This window comes from Centropristis striata, chromosome 18, assembly GCF_030273125.1.
Source record: "Centropristis striata isolate RG_2023a ecotype Rhode Island chromosome 18, C.striata_1.0, whole genome shotgun sequence".
In the NCBI taxonomy this organism is placed as follows: domain Eukaryota; kingdom Metazoa; phylum Chordata; class Actinopteri; order Perciformes; family Serranidae; genus Centropristis; species Centropristis striata.
This window is the reverse complement of record NC_081534.1, coordinates 17,590,264-17,609,251: the sequence shown is the minus strand read 5'-3', so window position 1 is coordinate 17,609,251 and position 18,988 is coordinate 17,590,264. Positions and strand designations below refer to the sequence as shown.

At 41.0% G+C, this 18,988-nt stretch overlaps 1 protein-coding gene across 1 annotated transcript in view; it reads right to left on the bottom strand.

Annotated features, from left to right (window-relative positions):
- Positions 1-18,988, bottom strand: part of LOC131991585 (pleckstrin homology domain-containing family G member 1) — a 78,681-nt gene that overhangs the window by 14,553 nt on the left and 45,140 nt on the right. The window contains exons 2-4 of the mRNA XM_059357048.1: positions 11,524-12,095; positions 4,760-4,860; positions 3,549-3,618 (exon numbers count right to left, since the gene is read on the bottom strand). Coding sequence (XP_059213031.1) covers positions 3,549-3,618; positions 4,760-4,860; positions 11,524-12,095 — 743 coding nt within the window. The remainder of the gene's footprint in view (positions 1-3,548; positions 3,619-4,759; positions 4,861-11,523; positions 12,096-18,988) is intronic.

The following is an 18,988-nucleotide window of genomic DNA, read 5'->3' as shown; positions in this document are numbered from 1 at the left end:
TCTAGAAACAAGAAAAGGTCGAGTTGCATCACACACCCACTGATCATTTTTAATGACAAAGTCATAAATCAGTCTTTTTTTGTGTGGATTTGTCGAGACCGGACCGGTCACAGTGAGTCATCAGCGCAGCACTGAAAAAAACACAATCACTAGGGGCAAAAAGAGCTTAAGATCTTGTTGTAATTGTGCTCTCTGTGCTCCAGTCAGCATGTAGCGACCCATAAAACGTGTTAAAGGCTTACTCATCACATAGCACGGTGAGGATTTAGTCGAACGTAGAGGAACATGAGGATAGATAGCCAATTATCTATGAGAGAGGCAGAGATTTACAACGAGATCTGTCTCTTCTTCAAACACTGGGTGCTGGGTTGTGATTCTTGGCCGCTCAGACGAGAAAAGTATTAGCTGCGAGTGTCTCTGTGGGTAAGTGTTCAAGTGTGTGTGTGTGTGTGTGTGTGTGTGTGTGTCTGTGTCTGTGTGTGTGTATGTGTATTTTACAGCTGATGAGAAAGAGAGTTTGTGCTTTTTCTGGATCTCAGCAACTATGACTGACCTTCAGCAATACAAATAAACTCTGGTTACTATTCTGGTTACAGCTCTTTTACCAGAAGTCAGCCTTTGAAAAGAGGAAGCCGCACACACACACACACACACATACATACAGACACACACACACACACACACACACACACACACGGATGTCTCAATGTAAAGGAGGTGTAATGGTCATTGGTGACTAAGTATTTCCAGGCAGTGGTCTGGCTTATACAACTCTATTAAACCTGACAAATCTATAGAAGAAGAAGGACAGTTTTTACCATCAGCCACTACTGAAGGTTCACCTCCAATATTTCATTTGTCAACATGAATATATATGAGAATCTAATGCATTATTTTGCACTGAGACATTGGTCTGTTAGTAGCTGGTTTAGGTTTAGAGAGTAGAGTTGAATAAACTTCTGAGGGGAAATCTGATTTGGGCACGGTGTAACAGAAACAACATGAAAACATTTAAAAACATATGAGACATTTGACATTGACAGTACGGCAGCTTAAGAAAGAACCAGCTGGTTCAGGTTTAGATCGTATCAGACAGTCTTCCTCAACAGATACGCTTTGCCCAGATTTAGTACGATTGTAGCTGTAGCTAGTTTGACTTTTTTTTTTAAGCATTTAAAGAACTTCCTGTGCTATTTGACATGTCAAAAACACAATTTTGATTTCAGCTTTTAAAGCCATCATGGAGAAACGTGCTCAGAAAAATACTATTATATCAAAAAGTCAAGAAGGAACTTGAATCTGTATAAACCAGAAAGATAACATTAGCCTGTTTCAGGCTAAATTTGTTTGCGAACAAATTGACAAAATGGTCAAATTCAGGACTATTTTTGGGTTTTATCATTGGCAACAGGTACACAACAGATTACATCTGTGTACTGTACTAGACTGTACTTATGCATATTAAATGGTTGGGTTTAACAGTCTTTCTAAATGGTGATGTTTAATGCTGTTTTTAAGTGTTTAAGAGCAAAAAATGATTCTATGTGAGACACATTTGGCTGTGAAACACTAGAAAATGTGTTTGTGTGTGTTTTTAGATATGGAGCAGCAAGTCAGGAGCTCTTTTTTTAACTGAAAACTGAGGGAGACATATCATAGTTTTAATGGACAGCTGCAGCATGACTACCAGCCTCATGAGAGAGACGTTATCAGAGGCCGGAGGCTCCAGGCAGGATGTGATTTTGCCTTTAAGAGGTGGAGCGTTGCCGTCAGCTGGCTCTGACCCAGTTTAACCCCTGGCTATAAGGATGTTATATTGTTTTTATAATAACTGTCGCTACTGGCTGCAGAAGAGAAGTCAACTTTCGGTTGTCTGCATGTGAGATTGGGGGATTACTTGAGATTAGTCCACCACACTGTAACGTTAATCAGACGGTAACAAGATGTCATCACGCTGGTTTGTTTATGGATCTCAGTTAATTATGCAGAGTGGTGCTGTGGGCTGCAATAAAACTGCTCCGTCTAAACAACAGCTGCTGTATTTAGGGAGTGTGTGAAGCTGAATGGGACTTGTTTTTTTTAATATATGGCCAGACAGTTGCTCTGTGGTATTGGGTGTAATTGCAGGCGGGTAGGGAGGGAATGTAAAGTGTTTTAGAGGAAGTGCTGGAATGCAGCACACTATCATGGGACATAATCATGCAATCTTTTTTTTTAAGGCATGGATGGGGTGAGGAGCAGGAGTGGAATAATCACACAGACAGGGGGGGATACTTTGACAACAGTTGCTGAGTCTTCGTTTTCATGATGAAGCACTGCTATTATCCCCCTCCAGTAAAAAAAGGTGATTATATATTTGGAAGGTCCTTAAAATTCCTCAGGAGTTGTCTTTCCTCCCAGCCCTCCTGTTGCCCTTAAAACTCACATTCCAACCACCGAAATAATGCTAGTGGCCTCAATAAACTTGACCGACTTCACGCAGCGTCTCCCCCTGAGTTTTGACAACTTACTTCTTATAATAGAGCTTGTTTCTCATTTTCTGTCCTGTATGTGTATGTCTGTGTGTGCATGTGTGTGTGTCTGCACCAGCTGTTAGGACAAGTTTCAACGAGCGGAGGAGGAGAGAGACTCAACTATGTAAAAATACTCCATTACAAGTAAATATCCTGTAAGTAAATCCTGAAAGTGGACCAAGAACTACTGTAACTTTATGTATCACTCATATGATTTGTTGCTCTGAATGAAGATAAACTGAGACGTTTTAGACTTATACACATATGCAAATGAGTCTGTTGATGCATGAAAATTTGCTATATAAAAAAGTTTATTATTATGTCTATTTTTTTTAAATGATGATGCTACTATGTTTAAACAAGAATGAAAATAATTTTTTTTTTCTAATTTGTATTATTTTTCAAAAATATTTTCAAATATATTTCCAAGTAGGGTTTCACACACGAGGAATTAAAAAAAAGGAGTAAAAAAAAAGCAGCATAGATGGAAAATATTAGGAATAGAAAAAGTCCACACAAAAATATAAAAAAATCTATGAAAATATAAACAGTAGGAACAACTAATAGGAACATAAAAAATAAGACGGTATTTAAATGAGAGAAAGAGCTGTGCAAACGTTCTAGGAGTGTGCAAATGTAAGATAGGTGCTCTTTTTAAATATAGCATAATATGCCACTTAAAGGCGTGTTCATGTGTCTCAGACGGGGAGAAATTCTTTCTAACATCAGTGAGCATGTCACAAGACTGTTTACTGATTTGCTGCAGGTATTCTCTGGCTATAATTTGCTAGCAAAAGTTTGGTCGCACTTTGCTGCAGAATCAAGTGGCTGCAGCTCACGGAACTCGGAGCGGCTGCTGCTTTGCACCGTTGCTTGGTGTGTTTTTGGCATAAAGCAACATAAAGTAGATATACTCAAGTAAAGTACAAGTACCTTAAAATGTCTACTTAAATGCAGTACTTGACTAAATGTAATTATATACTTTCTATCACAAGATATAGAGAGATGGACATGGGGGCAGGGGAGAATCGTTACCTTGGATACGAAGCACTCTGCGATGGCCACAGGGTCAGCGTTGCACTTCTCAAGATCATGAAGAAGGTCCCTGAAACAAACACAGAGCTCATAGAAATCAGTATGAGAATTCATGTGAAAATCTGAACCCATAATTTCCTAAAGAACATAAACGACTCTCCCACGAGTCATTGTTCCAAACAGTTTTTCCAGGAGCAAGAGTCACAAAAATTAGGTCTAAGGGCAGCTGGCTCTGAACAAATGAGAAACTTCCATGAATTCAAACAGGCAGCTCCCGTGTGTCACTGTGTATGTGTGTGTAAGTGCACCCTGTGGAAAAAAAACAACGATCGGAGTTATTGTTTCATGGCTGAAGCATGAGGTCATTGCGACCGCTTTAAACTGCTTTTATGCTTCCTTTTTACTGGCCAGTTTGTCTGCATGTGACAGCTGAGAAATGAATAGGAAGAGTTTGTGTCTCCAGACCACCAGGGATGATGCTGGACTAGCCATCTCGTCTGAATACACAACACACACACACACGCACACGCACACGCACACACACACACACACACACACACACACAGAGCGGTGCCGAGGGAGACAAATATGCAGACGGGGACTTACACACACACACCTGACTGCCTCAACAACGCCCTTCCCAGAAATTAACAGGTGGCTCAGCCCAGTTTCACTGTGAGCAGGCCATTGTTTGTTGAGCCTGAGAGAGACGAGACTCTGTCTGTATATTTATATTCAGATGGAGCTCATTTAAGTCTCCAGTCTTCATTAGCAAACTGAAAGTGTTTTTAAATAAACATGTCTCACCATTACCTTACACATGGCTGAGATTGGCTGAGATTTCAGTGATGAGGCCCTAATGTCAAATGTTATGTTAAAAATAATAATCATATCCATACTAGAAGGAGAATTAATTGTAAATTCTAGAGGGGAGGTTTCACTATAATAAGCCCCTTAGGGTTTCTTACCTCTTTTGCACAATTTATGCTATCTTTGTTGTTATATACTTCTGTTTCAATCAGTTTACTTTTGCTAATAAACTCAACAAAAATATATGTGTTTTTCAGCACTTGAATTTTCAAATTTTATAATGACATTTGAGTTCTGATGTGAATGCTCACAAGTTGCAAACATCTGCACCATCCATCCGATATGAAGTGAGTGCAGCATGAAGTGTGACAGCAGTCTGCAGCTCTGTGAGTGTGTTGTACCTGTTAAAGTGGTAGATGTCCCGGATGTTTCCGAACAGAGAGCCTTTATCCTCAGAGCTCAGGGCCAGCCGAGACTGATTACTGATGGACTCCAGGTAGTCCTGCAGGGAGAAAGAGAGAACATAGTCACGTTAGAGAGCTTTATGGCTGGAATTGTGATTGGCACCGGCCTTCGGACAAACACTTGATTATGACAGAGCACTCACACTGTGACATCTACAGACTTTCAAAGCCCACGACTCTCCGGGGGCACTTGACTCTACTTTGCAACACTTTAGTCAGATATCCTTGTAACGCAGAGACTGTTCTGTTCTGTTTCTCCATAATTATGCGCTGTGCGTTTTGTGTCTCAGTCCCAGGAACAAAATAATGTGAACTTTAATTATGTTTAGAGAGTTGCCAATCAATTAATCTAATTTTAGGGTTAGGGCTGCTTTTATGTGATACTGCATTTTTATTGTCTTATTTTACTCTCTTAATTCTTTCATTTATATTTATTTGTATTGCCATGTCTTCATCGGGTGTTTTTTTTGTGCATTTTTTATCTTCTTGCTTTGATTTTACCTTAACTTTGCAAAAACTAAAACAAAAATGTGACAAATGAATTCAGTTTCAGTTTTGAACTGGGAAAGACAAAATTTTAACCATGCATTGGAAAACAAAGCCAGGTGTAATGTAGACAACAACAGCCCGTTAGTGTAACGTGTAGTGTTGCTGTTTATTGTAAACAGATTGATGAGGAAACAGCGGAGCTCATCTGCTTTAGTGTAAATAAATCCTGGACGAATGCTGTGAGACAGCAGGTTTAACAATGGCTGCTTGTTGAGAAACAGGTAGAAGGATTTTTAAGAGGATTTTACCCTCCGGCTGTTATCTCTGCCTGCATCACTGCCGTTAGTGAGGAGTGCTGATTAAACAGCAGCCTCAGGCGAGGAAAGTGAAAGGTGGGAAGAAAGATAAGAAAGCTGGATTTTCGTTAAACTTGGTGGAAGGCTGTAGCATGGGTTGAAGAAAAACTCTTTAAATTTTGAGATAGATCAGAATCACCGGATGGATACATTAATATTTTATCACTTTCAATAAAGATGCAAGATAGGGCATTTGTGCTGCATTCAAATGTTGTCAGAATAATCGAAAAAATTTGATTTGAAAATTGACATGAAACTGAAGACTCTGGTACATATTTCATGGTTAATCTGAACCATTTCCTTTGCTCTTCAATCTTATTTAACCCTCCTGTTATGTTGCGGGTCAAACTGAACCATTTCAAAGTTTAAAAATCTAAAAAAAAAAAACAGTTAAAAGTATTTTTTCATAAAAAGACAAAAAAATAAAAATAAAAATATATATTTTTTAAAATCAATGTCATGTAAAACCATTGTATTTTACATGTAGGTCTTTCCAAACTACATACAAAAAGCTTCAACATGCATTGAACCATGACCCTTGGGAGGTAAAGAACACCATTGCACTAATATAGTAATTGAGTTGTTGTTGTTTATTGGAATTTTTTAGTTTCTCACACTTTTGGATAATTAAAAACATGCCTCAGGTTATTGCTGTTGCTGAAAACAAACATAATGGGTTAAATACTAGAAACAGCTACAAATGTTTCACACGATTTAAAGCTTATTCAGAGACAGAAGTCGGAAGAACTAACTTTTCTGTCGCTCCGAGTGCCATTCTAGTTTTAACTTGGTTTCTCTTTCACAAGCTCTCTGTGCAGGCAGTGGGCTGGTTATGTACTACTTTTTTCCTCTATTTTCTTTGCAAGATTATTGGCTATTATTATATCTCCTGCTGCATTCTGGTGGTAATTGTTGTTGCACTTCATTTCTGTCAGAAGCCATTATTATTATGTGCTGTTTGCCCTCCATACCATGTCATCACAGTCTGGAGTTAACAAAATCTGAATCAGACAACATACAGGAGACAGGAAAATATCAGTCTGTCTTTGAAAATCTGTCTACAAAAACGCCTCTGTGCTCATCTAAGCTCTGAATCCCAAAACACAGGAAACACGTCGTGCGCAAGCAAAGCCGTACACAAAAACGATGTCAACCATGAAAGCAGCTGTATTTAAACTTTAAACCAGGAGCAGGTGTGGATGGAGGATAAGGGGGAGGAAGCATCATGGTGGCAGCACAGTAACAGCTTTCAAAGCCAGACCACAGTCTGCAAGTGGACAGGACAGACATTACAACACTGAGACACACACCCACACTGATCATTTCAGTTGGTGTGTTTTTTAGAAGCGAAAGAGGAGACGGGGGGAGAGAGAGAGACAGAGAGAGAGCGAGAGAGAGCGAGAGAGAGAGCGAGAGAGAGCGAGAGAGAGATCGAGAGAGGGAGAGAGAGAGAGAGAGAGAGCGAGAGAGAGAGAGAGAGAGCGAGAGAGCGCGAGAGAGAGATCGAGAGAGAGAGAGAGAGAGAGAGAGAGAGAGAGAGAGCGCGAGAGAGAGATCGAGAGAGAGAGGGAGAGAGGGAGAGAGAGAGAGAGAGGGAGAGAGAGAGAGAGAGGGAGAGAGAGAGAGAGAGAGAGAGAGAGAGAGAGAGAGAGAGAGAGAGAGAGAGAGAGAGAGAGAGTCTCCCTGCTCTCATTCAGTCTGTTTGCCTAATTTCCAGTCTGCTGCGGTGGTTTCTGTTCCTGGTAATGTTTAATGTATTTAGCCATCATTATTGCTATAATAGCAGAGTCCAAACAGTCCATTAAGTTGTGTTTGGTTAGACAAACACAGGGACGCACAGACAAAATGAACTCAGCTAAAGACTTCAGAGTGAATTCAAATTTAATGACATCTTGGTTGTTTTGGGTTTAAAGGTTTTAGGCCAAGAGTTTGGTTTGACGGATTTGAGTTACAGAGTAGGACTAACGGGCATGTTGGAGATGTTGGGGGTCACGTCGAAGGGTCATGTTAGGACTTTTGTTGACTATCCGAGGTAATGTGATGCTTTATTAGCCACAGGGTCACAAGTTTGATTTGGCCTGACCTACTCACTCATCACTCTCAGCCAAAGCCGCACTGAGCTCAACAATGGGCAGCACAAAAACACACACACACACACACACACACACACACACTTCCACGCCTGCCAAGCATTAGACATAACATGTACAAACTTGATATTTTCTCGTGTTAACCATTAACCTCCTCGAGTACACACTCTTTTTCCTACACAACAAACATATCCCTCACTCTGCACCGCAGTAGGAAGTAATTCCTCCAGACAAAGGCGAGTGTAAACATCCAAATGTCATTACTTTGAATGTTCCTGCAAGAAGTGATGTTTCCACTTTACTTCTAAATTCCTGGTCAGCTTTAAACGGCCTGGCCATGCGTTCCAGGGATCGGAGTGGGAAACAAAATAGAGACTGAGAAGAGGAGGAGAGAACGAGAGATCAGAGCTTTGTTTTTCACCGTGTTTGTTGATGGCGGATTGGCCTCATTACACGCACCGACCGACCCGAGGAGAACTAACAAACACCCAAACAATGTTCACCGAGACAGCTCAACACGCTGCAACTTCAGGAAAGTCATGCAAACAGACAAAACAAAAGCAAATGAAGAAAACTTTTTTACCAAAACACACAAAGGCTGCCATGACAAATACAGGAAACACACCAAATACAGAAACACTGCAGATTGCACTGAGCCCAACAGAAATGAGTTACAAAGCAACAGATGTTTCCATGGAACACTAAGTATAGCAGGAGTATTTATTATTTTTAGTGTCCCCTAGGCACATATTTGTTGTTTCTGTAACTAATTTCCATTGTGCAGCATATAGCATTTTCTGTTTTGAAAACTTTTCAGTTTTTGGTGTGTTTTCTGTATTTAGTTGTGTTTTCCATTTTTGCAACATGTTTCTGTATCATGCTGCTGTTTTTTAATTGGTGTATTTTCAGTACATTTCTATATTCTGGTGGGGTTATTTTTTTTTTTTTGGGGGGGGGGGGGGGGGGGGGGTATTAAGTTGTGTTTTCTGTTTTTGCCAAGTTTCTGTATTGTGATGTTTTTTTGTATTTGGTTGTGTTTATTGTTTATGCAGCATGTTTCCCCTTGGCTCTCCTGCCAAGATCACTGGATCTCTCCTCTTGCACCGTGTGCAGCCAGTCAACTGACATAACCACTAAGCTTTATGCAAATTATGCACTGTGATGTCACTAATATGCAAATAAACATATGTAGAAATCTGGCAACTTTAAGCAACTTTTGGGGTTAATGCTTGCTATTTTCATTGGAGTTGCTAATGCTGTTTGCAAGTGTTTTCTTAAGTTGCAGCATGTTGAGCTTTCAGAGCCACCAAAGAAACGCATTCATTTTTGCACCAACAGACAAGCTATGCACAACTTACATATACGTATGAGTAATTTACACCAGATATACAGTTGACACACTTGCATGCAGAGTATTAGTGTGTGTGGACCACAGCACGGCTGCTGACAGATGAAACACAGGTGAGCCCAGGGGAGTCTGGGTAAATATTTGTGTTAAGGCTGTCACACCCTCTTCCACTGCAGGAAGCAAAGAGGATTACTGAAACAGGGGTTGCGGGACCAGCTCATAAGGGACGGTGCTGATAATAGATGGGACGATGCTGTCCAGAGTCTTTTCTCAGTATCAGTGCACTGTCATGTTAAAAGCTCTATTCAAACAGATATAATCAGTGCAATCCATCCTCTGTGCACTCACTACAACTGTCATTAAAGGGGGTGAAGAAAGGCTGAATGCATGTGTCTTTTTCCAGAGTAGTGGTGAAGAATTAGCTGTCTTGCCATGAAAGTGTGGTCTTCCAGGACTGGGTGGTCTGCTTCTCTAATAGCAATAGGTGGTCTGCAGAGGAGAGGGTTATTAAGTACAGCTCCTAAGCTCTGTTCAGTGTTTTCCTAACCTACTTGGACATTGTTATCTCGGAGCTAAATCCCCCCCACCTACCTTCCTCTCTGTGTCTCCCCCTTTCCCTCACATCTGTGTCCTGAAGAGGGGGGACAGGAGGAGCAGGAGTGGGGGGCAGGGACATCGATCAGGGGTGACAGGCCAAAACCACAAAAACTCAACCTCACTCCTACTACTTATCCCGTCTCCTGGGCATATGAGTTTCCTGTCCTCTTTTGACAACAGCCGTTCTCCTAATGAACCTTTTTAACCCCAAATAACACATACATATATTAATGCGCGCACACAAACACACACACTGCCCCATGAACTCAGAGCCTGAAGTGGAGGAGGAAGCGATGTTAAGAGGGAGGATACGGGAAAAAGTGGGCAAAGCTCCAACACATGCAAAGACAATTTCCACAGAAACGTTTTGTCATTTTACACCACAACCAATCCGAATTAAGCTGCAAAATGCAAATACAAAACATACATCACATGCGTTTGTGCACAGATGATATGCATTATACGTTGCACAGGGAACCAAAAATAGCTGAACAGAGAAAAAAAGAGGAGGAGAAGAGAAAGGAGAGCAACCTTTGATACAAACCACTACACCCAATCCCAAACAAAGCCACTAAAGCACTGACTAAAGGTAATGTGTGTCCTTGCAGTTCAAAGCCAACCTCACAAAAAGAGTGCATTTATCCCAGTGTGTGCATACAGTATTGTGTGTGTATGTTTAAAAAGGTCTAAAGTTTTGAATGTGTTCCTGTACCCACAGCACAAAGGCACCGGTGTCGTGTAACTCGGCCAAACCCCGCCTGCAAGCGCAGGTGACCTTATTGTGTTTGAGCAGGCAACGAGCTGTGTGTGCACGTGTGTGAGAGAAACCACAAGGACCTAAAGGATGTGTGTTATCTGATGATTTAAAGCCCTGTCTTGCTCCTGGCATTCAACCGCTGCCCGGGCCTCAGCTGGGTCAGCAGGGGAACATCTGAGTTCAAAGATGGGACCTTCAAAGGGTTTAAAGGTGTATGCTCCTTTTTTTTTTTATTGAACAGTGATTATAAATCTGGAGGTGGTCAAATAACTTTGGGGTTGAGACATAGACATAAAGAACAAAATGTCTATTTCTAGACAAAATTAAGTCTGTTTTTACAGACTTTATTCTAATGTTTACATTTACTTTTCTTTTAAATAAAAAGCTGTTTCACACCATGCATGGTTTTGTGTCCGAAACATTTAACAAACCCAATGCTTTCACACCCCTGCAGGGCATTTCACAGAGGAAAATTTTTTCAAACAAACTTGGATTTTAGCTGATTTATGCCTGCAGATATACATGTTTGATCAATGAAATCCTTTGTTACACCTCCAGGTCATAGGTCTCGCTGCCAAAATGGGGGAGGATCTTATCAATTTGGTGCCTCAACACCTAATATTTTACGACAAACACTGTGACGACTACCTCAACAAACAAATAAATGACAATATAAGACCTCAGCAGCTGGGTTACGATTAAGGTGTCAATGTATCTGAAGTTAACCACACAACATACAACATTAGCAACTGCATGTGTTACATTACCATCTTCGTCAAACCCCAGCTGCTTGGCAATGTCAGCCTATTTATTGAAGCTGCTCTTCCTAGATAGATTTTAGTTGTGTGGAGCGAAAAATAGAATATGGCAAGGCAGATATGATCTTAATCATGCAGAGACAAAAAATTCTGGAATATTTTTAACACACTTACTCTACATTTGATCCAAATATGCTAACACACCTTTAAATTCCTGCCAAAATGTTAAGTTGAAGCCGTCCTCTAATTTCTTACACACCTTGTGATTGTTATGATATTTTTGATTGATATATAAGCGTTACTTACCTCTACAATACTCCGCAGGTCCTGGACGTAGGTTCTCTCTGTGTCCATTATCTCCTGCACCACCCGGTCCACATAGGTCCTGGGTCCCTGCACCTGACCCGTCCGCTCTCCTCCATCTGGACTCACCTCTGGTTCTGAATGTTCTGTCAGAGTCTGTTCACTGCCCTGTCTTCCTTGTCCCCTCCCCGTGTCCATCCCTCCGTCATTTCTGTCCTCTTCCGCCCGGCATCCCAGCTGCCGGGCCGGGACCAGTTCCAGCTGGATCGCCCCGGAGTCCCGGTCTGACATCACCGGGTTACAGTGAGGGGCGGGGACGAGGGTGGATCGGCTGCCCAGTGAGCAGTGACTGTCCCGGGAGGAGGCGGAGGAAGAGGTGGAGCTGTAGCTGATGGGCCGCTCGGCGCTGTCGGGGGAGGAGTCCATGCTGAGGGCGGAGCAGTAGCGCAACGAGGTGTGGCGGAAGGCCGGGTTGCGAAGGCAGCGGGCCGGTATGTCAACGGAGCTCAGGACTGAGCCGGAGTCCGGGACTTCAGGGAGAGGAGGCAGCGCATCAGGCAGGTAGCTATAATCGTCTGGAGAGGGAAATGAGAGAAAGGAAAAGAATAAAGATTTAAATTTAAGTTTTGGTTGGTGATGTTCCTAATGATAGCCTACATTAGCTTAGTCATTTATCAATGAAACCACTATGTTTTTGCATAAAAAAGCATAAAAAGGCTCAAGTTGTGCGGCAGGGAAATGGCCAAAATAATGTGCAAATAGTGGAATGATTTGGTCTAATTGACGGGTTGCTTTGCAAGCATTACGATGACAATGGAAATGATTGTTTGTGACCATGAAAAACCCCTAAAAAGTTGCTAAAATGGGGCTGAATAAACCACTGTATTCTGTCTTAAGTGTCTAATACAGCTTCATACTGGACTTCTTGGTTTGCATTTCCTCTTGTGTCAGTGCGAACCTGTAGCAACAGGCCCACATCGCTGCAGCCCCTTCAGTTGTTGTGTTATTGTTGGTCTGAATGTCCCCAAAACAATGGCTCTGCCTATTGCATTTTTAAATATATGGTTGTCATATTAATCATAATGTCTGTGTATAATTACTGCAAACAAATAAGACCACGGTCTAGACAACTGGTATCTCTCATACATGCCAACAGAGTTGCTGTCCTAGTGGTTCAAAATGGGCTGCATACACAACACAGAGGTTACTCTCACATGCAAGATACTATCAATGGCAAAAAAAATGGCAAATGGCAAAAATGCAATGCAAATGTTTGCAAAACAATATTCCCTTCGGCAAGCAATGGGTGCCATAAATCGAAGTAGACAGAAGCAGCAGTAGAACAATTACAACATGGAGTAAAATATAAGTATGTAAACTATAATATTAATGACATAAGTGTAAGGTATAGTATTTCAGACAATGAGTAAACTCTTACAATAATTATAAGACTCTTTGAAAGACTGTCCCAATGATTTACTGATGTTAAGTGGTAAGTGCCTTTAAGTCACATGCAGGGCCGTTAAAATTCAAATTAAATTCACACATTCAACATGCACTGACCTTGTATTTCCCTCTCTCAAACTAAGTGCTAAAAAGACTCACTGTATGTAACTTCTAACAGCTTCAATACTACTTTCATGTTGTTACAGTCGCGATCTGTTTAGCATCCCAATTCCTGACATTCCAGCTGACCGCAGTCCGACTGACCACCCGCCATACGAGGACCACTAGCCCTCCCAGACCTGTCCTCATTTCCAACCAAAGAAACTTTTCATGAACATAAGAAACAGAAACCTGTGGTTTTTGTAATGTATTTGTGCGAGTGGTAACACTCTGTATGAATGTGAGAGCATTTCTGCAGCAAGACAGACAAAAAGATTGAGTTTAATGACGAGATTAAGAGTGTAATGCTGAGAACACTCCACTCTGAGGCAATGAATGAAAGCCCTATTTCCATGGAGGAGAGAGACAAGTTTGTGTGTTTGTGTGTGTGCAACTGCAGTGGTCTATTTGGCGTCAGGCCGGTGCCAAACTGGCTCACAACCTTGTGTCTGTGAAGAGATCCGTTAAGATATGATTACCGGCTCCCAAGGCCCCACAACCAGGCCAGCTGAAGTGAAACCACACATGCAGCCTATCAGACAGAAGCTTTCCAAGTTTCCCCTCAACGTTTTCCAAGCTTTCGCTTCATGGAGGCCAGCACTGACGGGAAGAACAGGGAGCAAATAAACAAAGCGGACAAGCAAGGGAAGGGCGTTATGAGAGGGCCTCATACCGGCTCAGTGGGAGTTTGACACCAGTCTTTATCATCAAAGCTTGATACACCAGTGACCCGGCAGCTCTGGTGTTGTGGCAACACTGCGATCCACTGCCCTATAGGACTGTGTCGCTCTGTCGCTGCCAGCAGCTCCGGCTCAGCCTAAACCCATCTCACTTCAAAGCATCCGAGATCACAGACTCGCATTCAAAAAACATGAAACGTGAAACTGAGAACAAGCTCAAAGAATCCCGCTCTCTCACCTTTCAAATGGGTACCTCGGAGGTCTTTTTGCTATGGTGACACCTCTTTTGAAAGCACTTTAGCAGAAGGCTTGCCTGTTAGACTGGTCCGTGATGGAGAGCAAGGTTATTATAATTAACGAAAACTAGAATTGAAAAAACATTTTCGTTAACTGAACGAGAGTTTTCAAGAAAAACGATAACTAACTGAAACTGTATTGTGTGGTTACAAAACAAACTAAAACTAACTAAAATTATATTGAAAATGTCCTTAGTTTTCGTCTTTGTCAACTTTTTTCATACGTAAACCTTTTTGGTTGATATTAAATCTATTTCATCTATCTGGTTTTATGTCTTAATAAACTTATTGGGGCTGAGATGGATAAGACAAAGGAAATAAAGGCAACATTTATTGTGACCTCATTGAATCTCACACCCAACAAATACCAAATTACAAAAGAATTTTAAAAATGTTTTCAAAAAATAAAAAACATTAAAACTAGCAAAATCACTCTAAAAGTTATTAAAACTAACTGAATTTAAAAACAAAAAATCACAATGAAATTAAAACTAAAACTAATGAAAAATCCCAAACTATTTTAACCTTAATGGAGAGATCACAGGTTTGATTCTGGCAGCCACGGTTGCACTGATACCAAGTTAGTAAACTAATCCTGCATGCTCCCATTCTATGTGTCTGTCTCAGTTTTAATCTGTTTGTCCGCTTGGGGCAAAGGAACAAGCATAAAACACCACATCAACATATTATCACTCTATAAAATCGTTACTGGAAACGTGTAAGCACATAATTGACTATTTGTAACAATGGAGCCGAACCCTGCAGCTTAAACCATGTCATGTCTGTAAGGCCTTTTACACATCCAGCAGACATTAAATCAATGAATTAGCATTCATTCAAGTTGGAATTATGACGATATGATGACTGTTGAAAGAATTGTTTCGGGAACATTTAAAGGAACATTTTTTGGGGAGAAAAGGGTTATTTATGTTATTACCATGAAATATATGAAAAGTTTGATACCACTATGACGTCTGTGCGTTAAGTATAGAGCTAGTCCCAGGTCCTGTTAGCTTAGTTTAGCTTGGCATGATGACTGAAGCAGAGGGAAAAAGTTAGCCTGGCTCTTTTAAAAAATATGCTTTTTAAAACCTCCTAAGATCACTAAAGGACAGGTTGTATCTGGGTAGTTTTAGCCATACACAAACATCAATAACAACAAGCTGTTGTTGTACATGGTGTATATATACATATATAAATATCTGTATTTTTAGCTGCTAAATGCACCACTTTCCTCACTAGCTGGTTGCTAATCTTGTCTGTCTGCTGTTCGATGCTAAGCAGGTAGCATACAGTTTGTTTTTTTAAAGCTTTTTTCAAAGGTGCATTCCAATACCCATCCCAGCAAACGATTAAGCATCCCAGAGAAAGATTTAGTGTGTGCAAATTCATAGTATGTCAAATGCAGTAAAGGTTTGCCAAAAATAGCAGTATGTCCTACTGCATCCGGTTGCATTTTGCAGTATGCAAGGCAGCATGCTTTTCTGGCTATTCTGCAGAAGATTATCAACGGAGCTGCTGAGCACAGACAGATGACAGCTTGATGACAGGTCACTCACAGAAGCTGCGATGGATATATAAGCAAGAGGGTCAAAGTTCAAGGTGCAATGTTGTGACAAAGTAGGATGTCCCAATTGAAGGCATACTGCATGCAACAGGACATACTTTGTAAAGACAGCTGCACTACTTACTTAAAGTAAAAGAAAGTATGGATGAGACTTTGCTGAGAGTTGTATATAGGCCAATCACAACAAGTAGCTCAGTGAGCTAAAAGAAGCTCAAAGGATCTTAAAAGTTGAGGGAACTCAATATGGTGAATTGTTTATGGGGTTGCTTCAGTTTTGTAGCTTTAATTCCTGCAGATTACCATAAAGTCCGTCCTCCATTACTAAACTGTGACATACATGTTTTTCACAAGTACACAAACTGTAGTCAATTACTGGTTACATGGCACTCAATAAAGAAACTGAAATCTATGTCTGGAAAACAAGAATGAAGACAAAAGTCTGATGTGCTGAATCATTCACAGCTTTCTCTTGTTTTAATTTTTGCTCCACTGCCATGCCAAGAAAAGCAGGAAGGAATTGGAGCGTCCAAAAACTGAAGTGGCATGAAACTGTATTTTCTTCAGACAAGTTTGGAACTGATTCACCGTGCATGCGTGTTTGTGTGTGTGTGTGTGTGTGTGTGTGTGTGTATGTGTGTGTGCGTGTGTGTCCATCCAAATGTTTGCACTCCCAAGCCTGACCCACTTTTTAACAATTGCAGATCAGACAGAAGAAGGAATCTGGTGCACAAAAACAACACACACACACAAACCACCAACCTTGGCTTTTGGATAAGCAGCACACCGCTTTCAAGTTACCGTACACAATGCACAAAGGGTTATATTATATTACTGTACATGACATTAATAGGTAACTGACCATTTTCTCTGCCCTTTAACAAATCTATAAGATATCCTTCCTTATCAAAGCAGGTGATATACATCTTTACTGTGTGTATGTTTCAAAATGCATTAAGTTTATCACTCCGAAGATAACACTAACTTAGCTAATAACTTAATGGTCCTCACACCAGCTTTTTGTGCTTTTGTGGCTAGATATGGGTGTGCAGGGTGTGCACACATGCAACACACACACACACACACACACACACACACACAAACACAAACATAGAAGGAGAGCAAATACAGAGAAACCGTGTTTCCGTTTGCCGTGAAACCCAAACATCACAGAGAGAGATTGCTCCATCTCGTGTTTGTCCAGCCCCTCCTTCCCCACCTTCCAGCTTCATGTTTGGGGCACACCCTGGCCGTTTCCTGGGTGAACTGGCTCTTGTGCACACACAGACAACCAGCACCCCCACCCTACTCCTCAACACACACACACACAGACAGAAAGCAAAGATGGCTGAGCTTTAGTTACCTCCTGTCCAGATTATGTTCAACCTGATCCTTGTAAATGATCTCTAATTATGCTCCTGAGCATGCAGGTTGGGACTGTGTCTCCTCCTCTGTGTGTGTGTGTGTGTGTGTGTGTTTGTGTGTCCGTGCATGTGAGGATTAGGATAGTGTGTGAGGGCTCTGTTTCCTGCCAGACTACAGAGAAAGAGTGAATCAGCGAGTGCTGGAACAACCTGGCTTCAATCTCTGGCTTTCATTTAACTCGAAAAAGACAAAGAACGCTGGGGCGCTTTATTATTCAGCCAAAGTTTAATAAGTTGAACTTCAGGCCTGTCTGGAAGGCAAACAGCGAGAAGCAGGAGGAACCACTGAAGACGGAGCAGACATGGGCAACACACTGAGTCACACTCTTTAGGTTGCAAGTATAAACAACTCTTCTCGATTATGTCTTAATAACTATAAATGTATGTATGTTTGTATGACTGTCAAGAAATCTGTGGAAAAAAGCATATAAAACATACATGAATATATTACAAGAATCTTGGTTTTAGACCTTTAAAGTACCATCTTATGTGCAAAGAGTTAAATTGTCAAATGCTTCCATGGAACATATTCAGCAGCTCATCTGGATTATATCGAAATTCTTCTTTTAATTTTCATTGACTTGAGCCATTCTGAGCTGAAGACAAACTCATACACGGTCAAGTGTTGCGAAAGACTTGCAAAAGAAAATGCAAAATATTGAAGATGCACCACTGAAGCATAAAGAGAACTGGATAGAGCTTGGGAGATGGGGCCCTGTTCCTATACAAGTTGCTCTGTGGCACATTTTGCCAAAAGGTTGACTTCCGTAAATAAAATTACCTAGATCTGCTGAATCTATGGCCCATAAAGTATGCATTCCAGGACTATTTAGCTACGCTTCTCAACCACTCTGCCTCAGGCTTATTCACATGAATGAAGGAAGGAAAATAACTCTGTATTTGGCTGTAAGTAAACTTTACAACTTCTAGGCATGATCATTTAAATAATGGCTATTAAAGTTTATGGACTGTAAAGGTGATGCACCTCAAAAAATGTATATGCTGATTTACAGACTTCTATTTCTAATGTAATTCAATGGGGAAAAGCATTTTTGCATCACATGACGGACCCAGAAGTTGTATCTCCACAGCTTGGCCTCTAAGTCACTTTGGCTGCAAAGCCTGGCGCTGTTCTGAGTAGTTCTGTAAGCACAGAAACATGAAGAAAATAAAGTTCCTGACCTTCAAAATTAGAATCTGACCAAACAATCTGACCACAAATCTATTTAAGAGCTTTTGGTCTTCACACAATCTTTTTCAGCAGATAAAGTCATGGAATCATGGATGTTTAAATTTCCATCTGCTGTGATACATTTCAAAACTCCACAATAGCCACTAAATGAGTGTTTTGTCGATGTGAATCAACAAAACTTAAATGTCAAACTGGAACAAACTGACCATCCGAACACTGACTGTTCATGTTCATAAATACATGCGTTATTTGATAATTTGCTACAACTTGCTATAACTTCCTTCCATTGATGCAGTCAGTCTGACAACCCTTACTACCAGTCCAGCCAGGTTTAATGACTCATGCTACACTTAACCCATCCACTTCAGTCGCACTCTTTATGGTCACCTGAAGGGCTCTTTATCCTGGAGTGGTCAGCAAACAGCTGTGAGCACCCTCGTCTCTTTACAGCCCTGATCATCCTCACAAGCAGCTCAAACAGCTCTGTGAGTGTTTTGTAATGGGCATGTGAACATCTTATGTGGACGTTTGAACCACAAACAAGTTCTAAATATTTCAAAGTATTATGTCATATGCAGATGGATACGGAACAGCTGCAAAAAGATGTATTTTAGGTCATGTGGTATCTGTAATCATTGGGTTTAAAACAAGTGTAATAAACTGACAATGTGCAGTGTGCTGGTTCCAGCAACAAAGCGTGCACACGA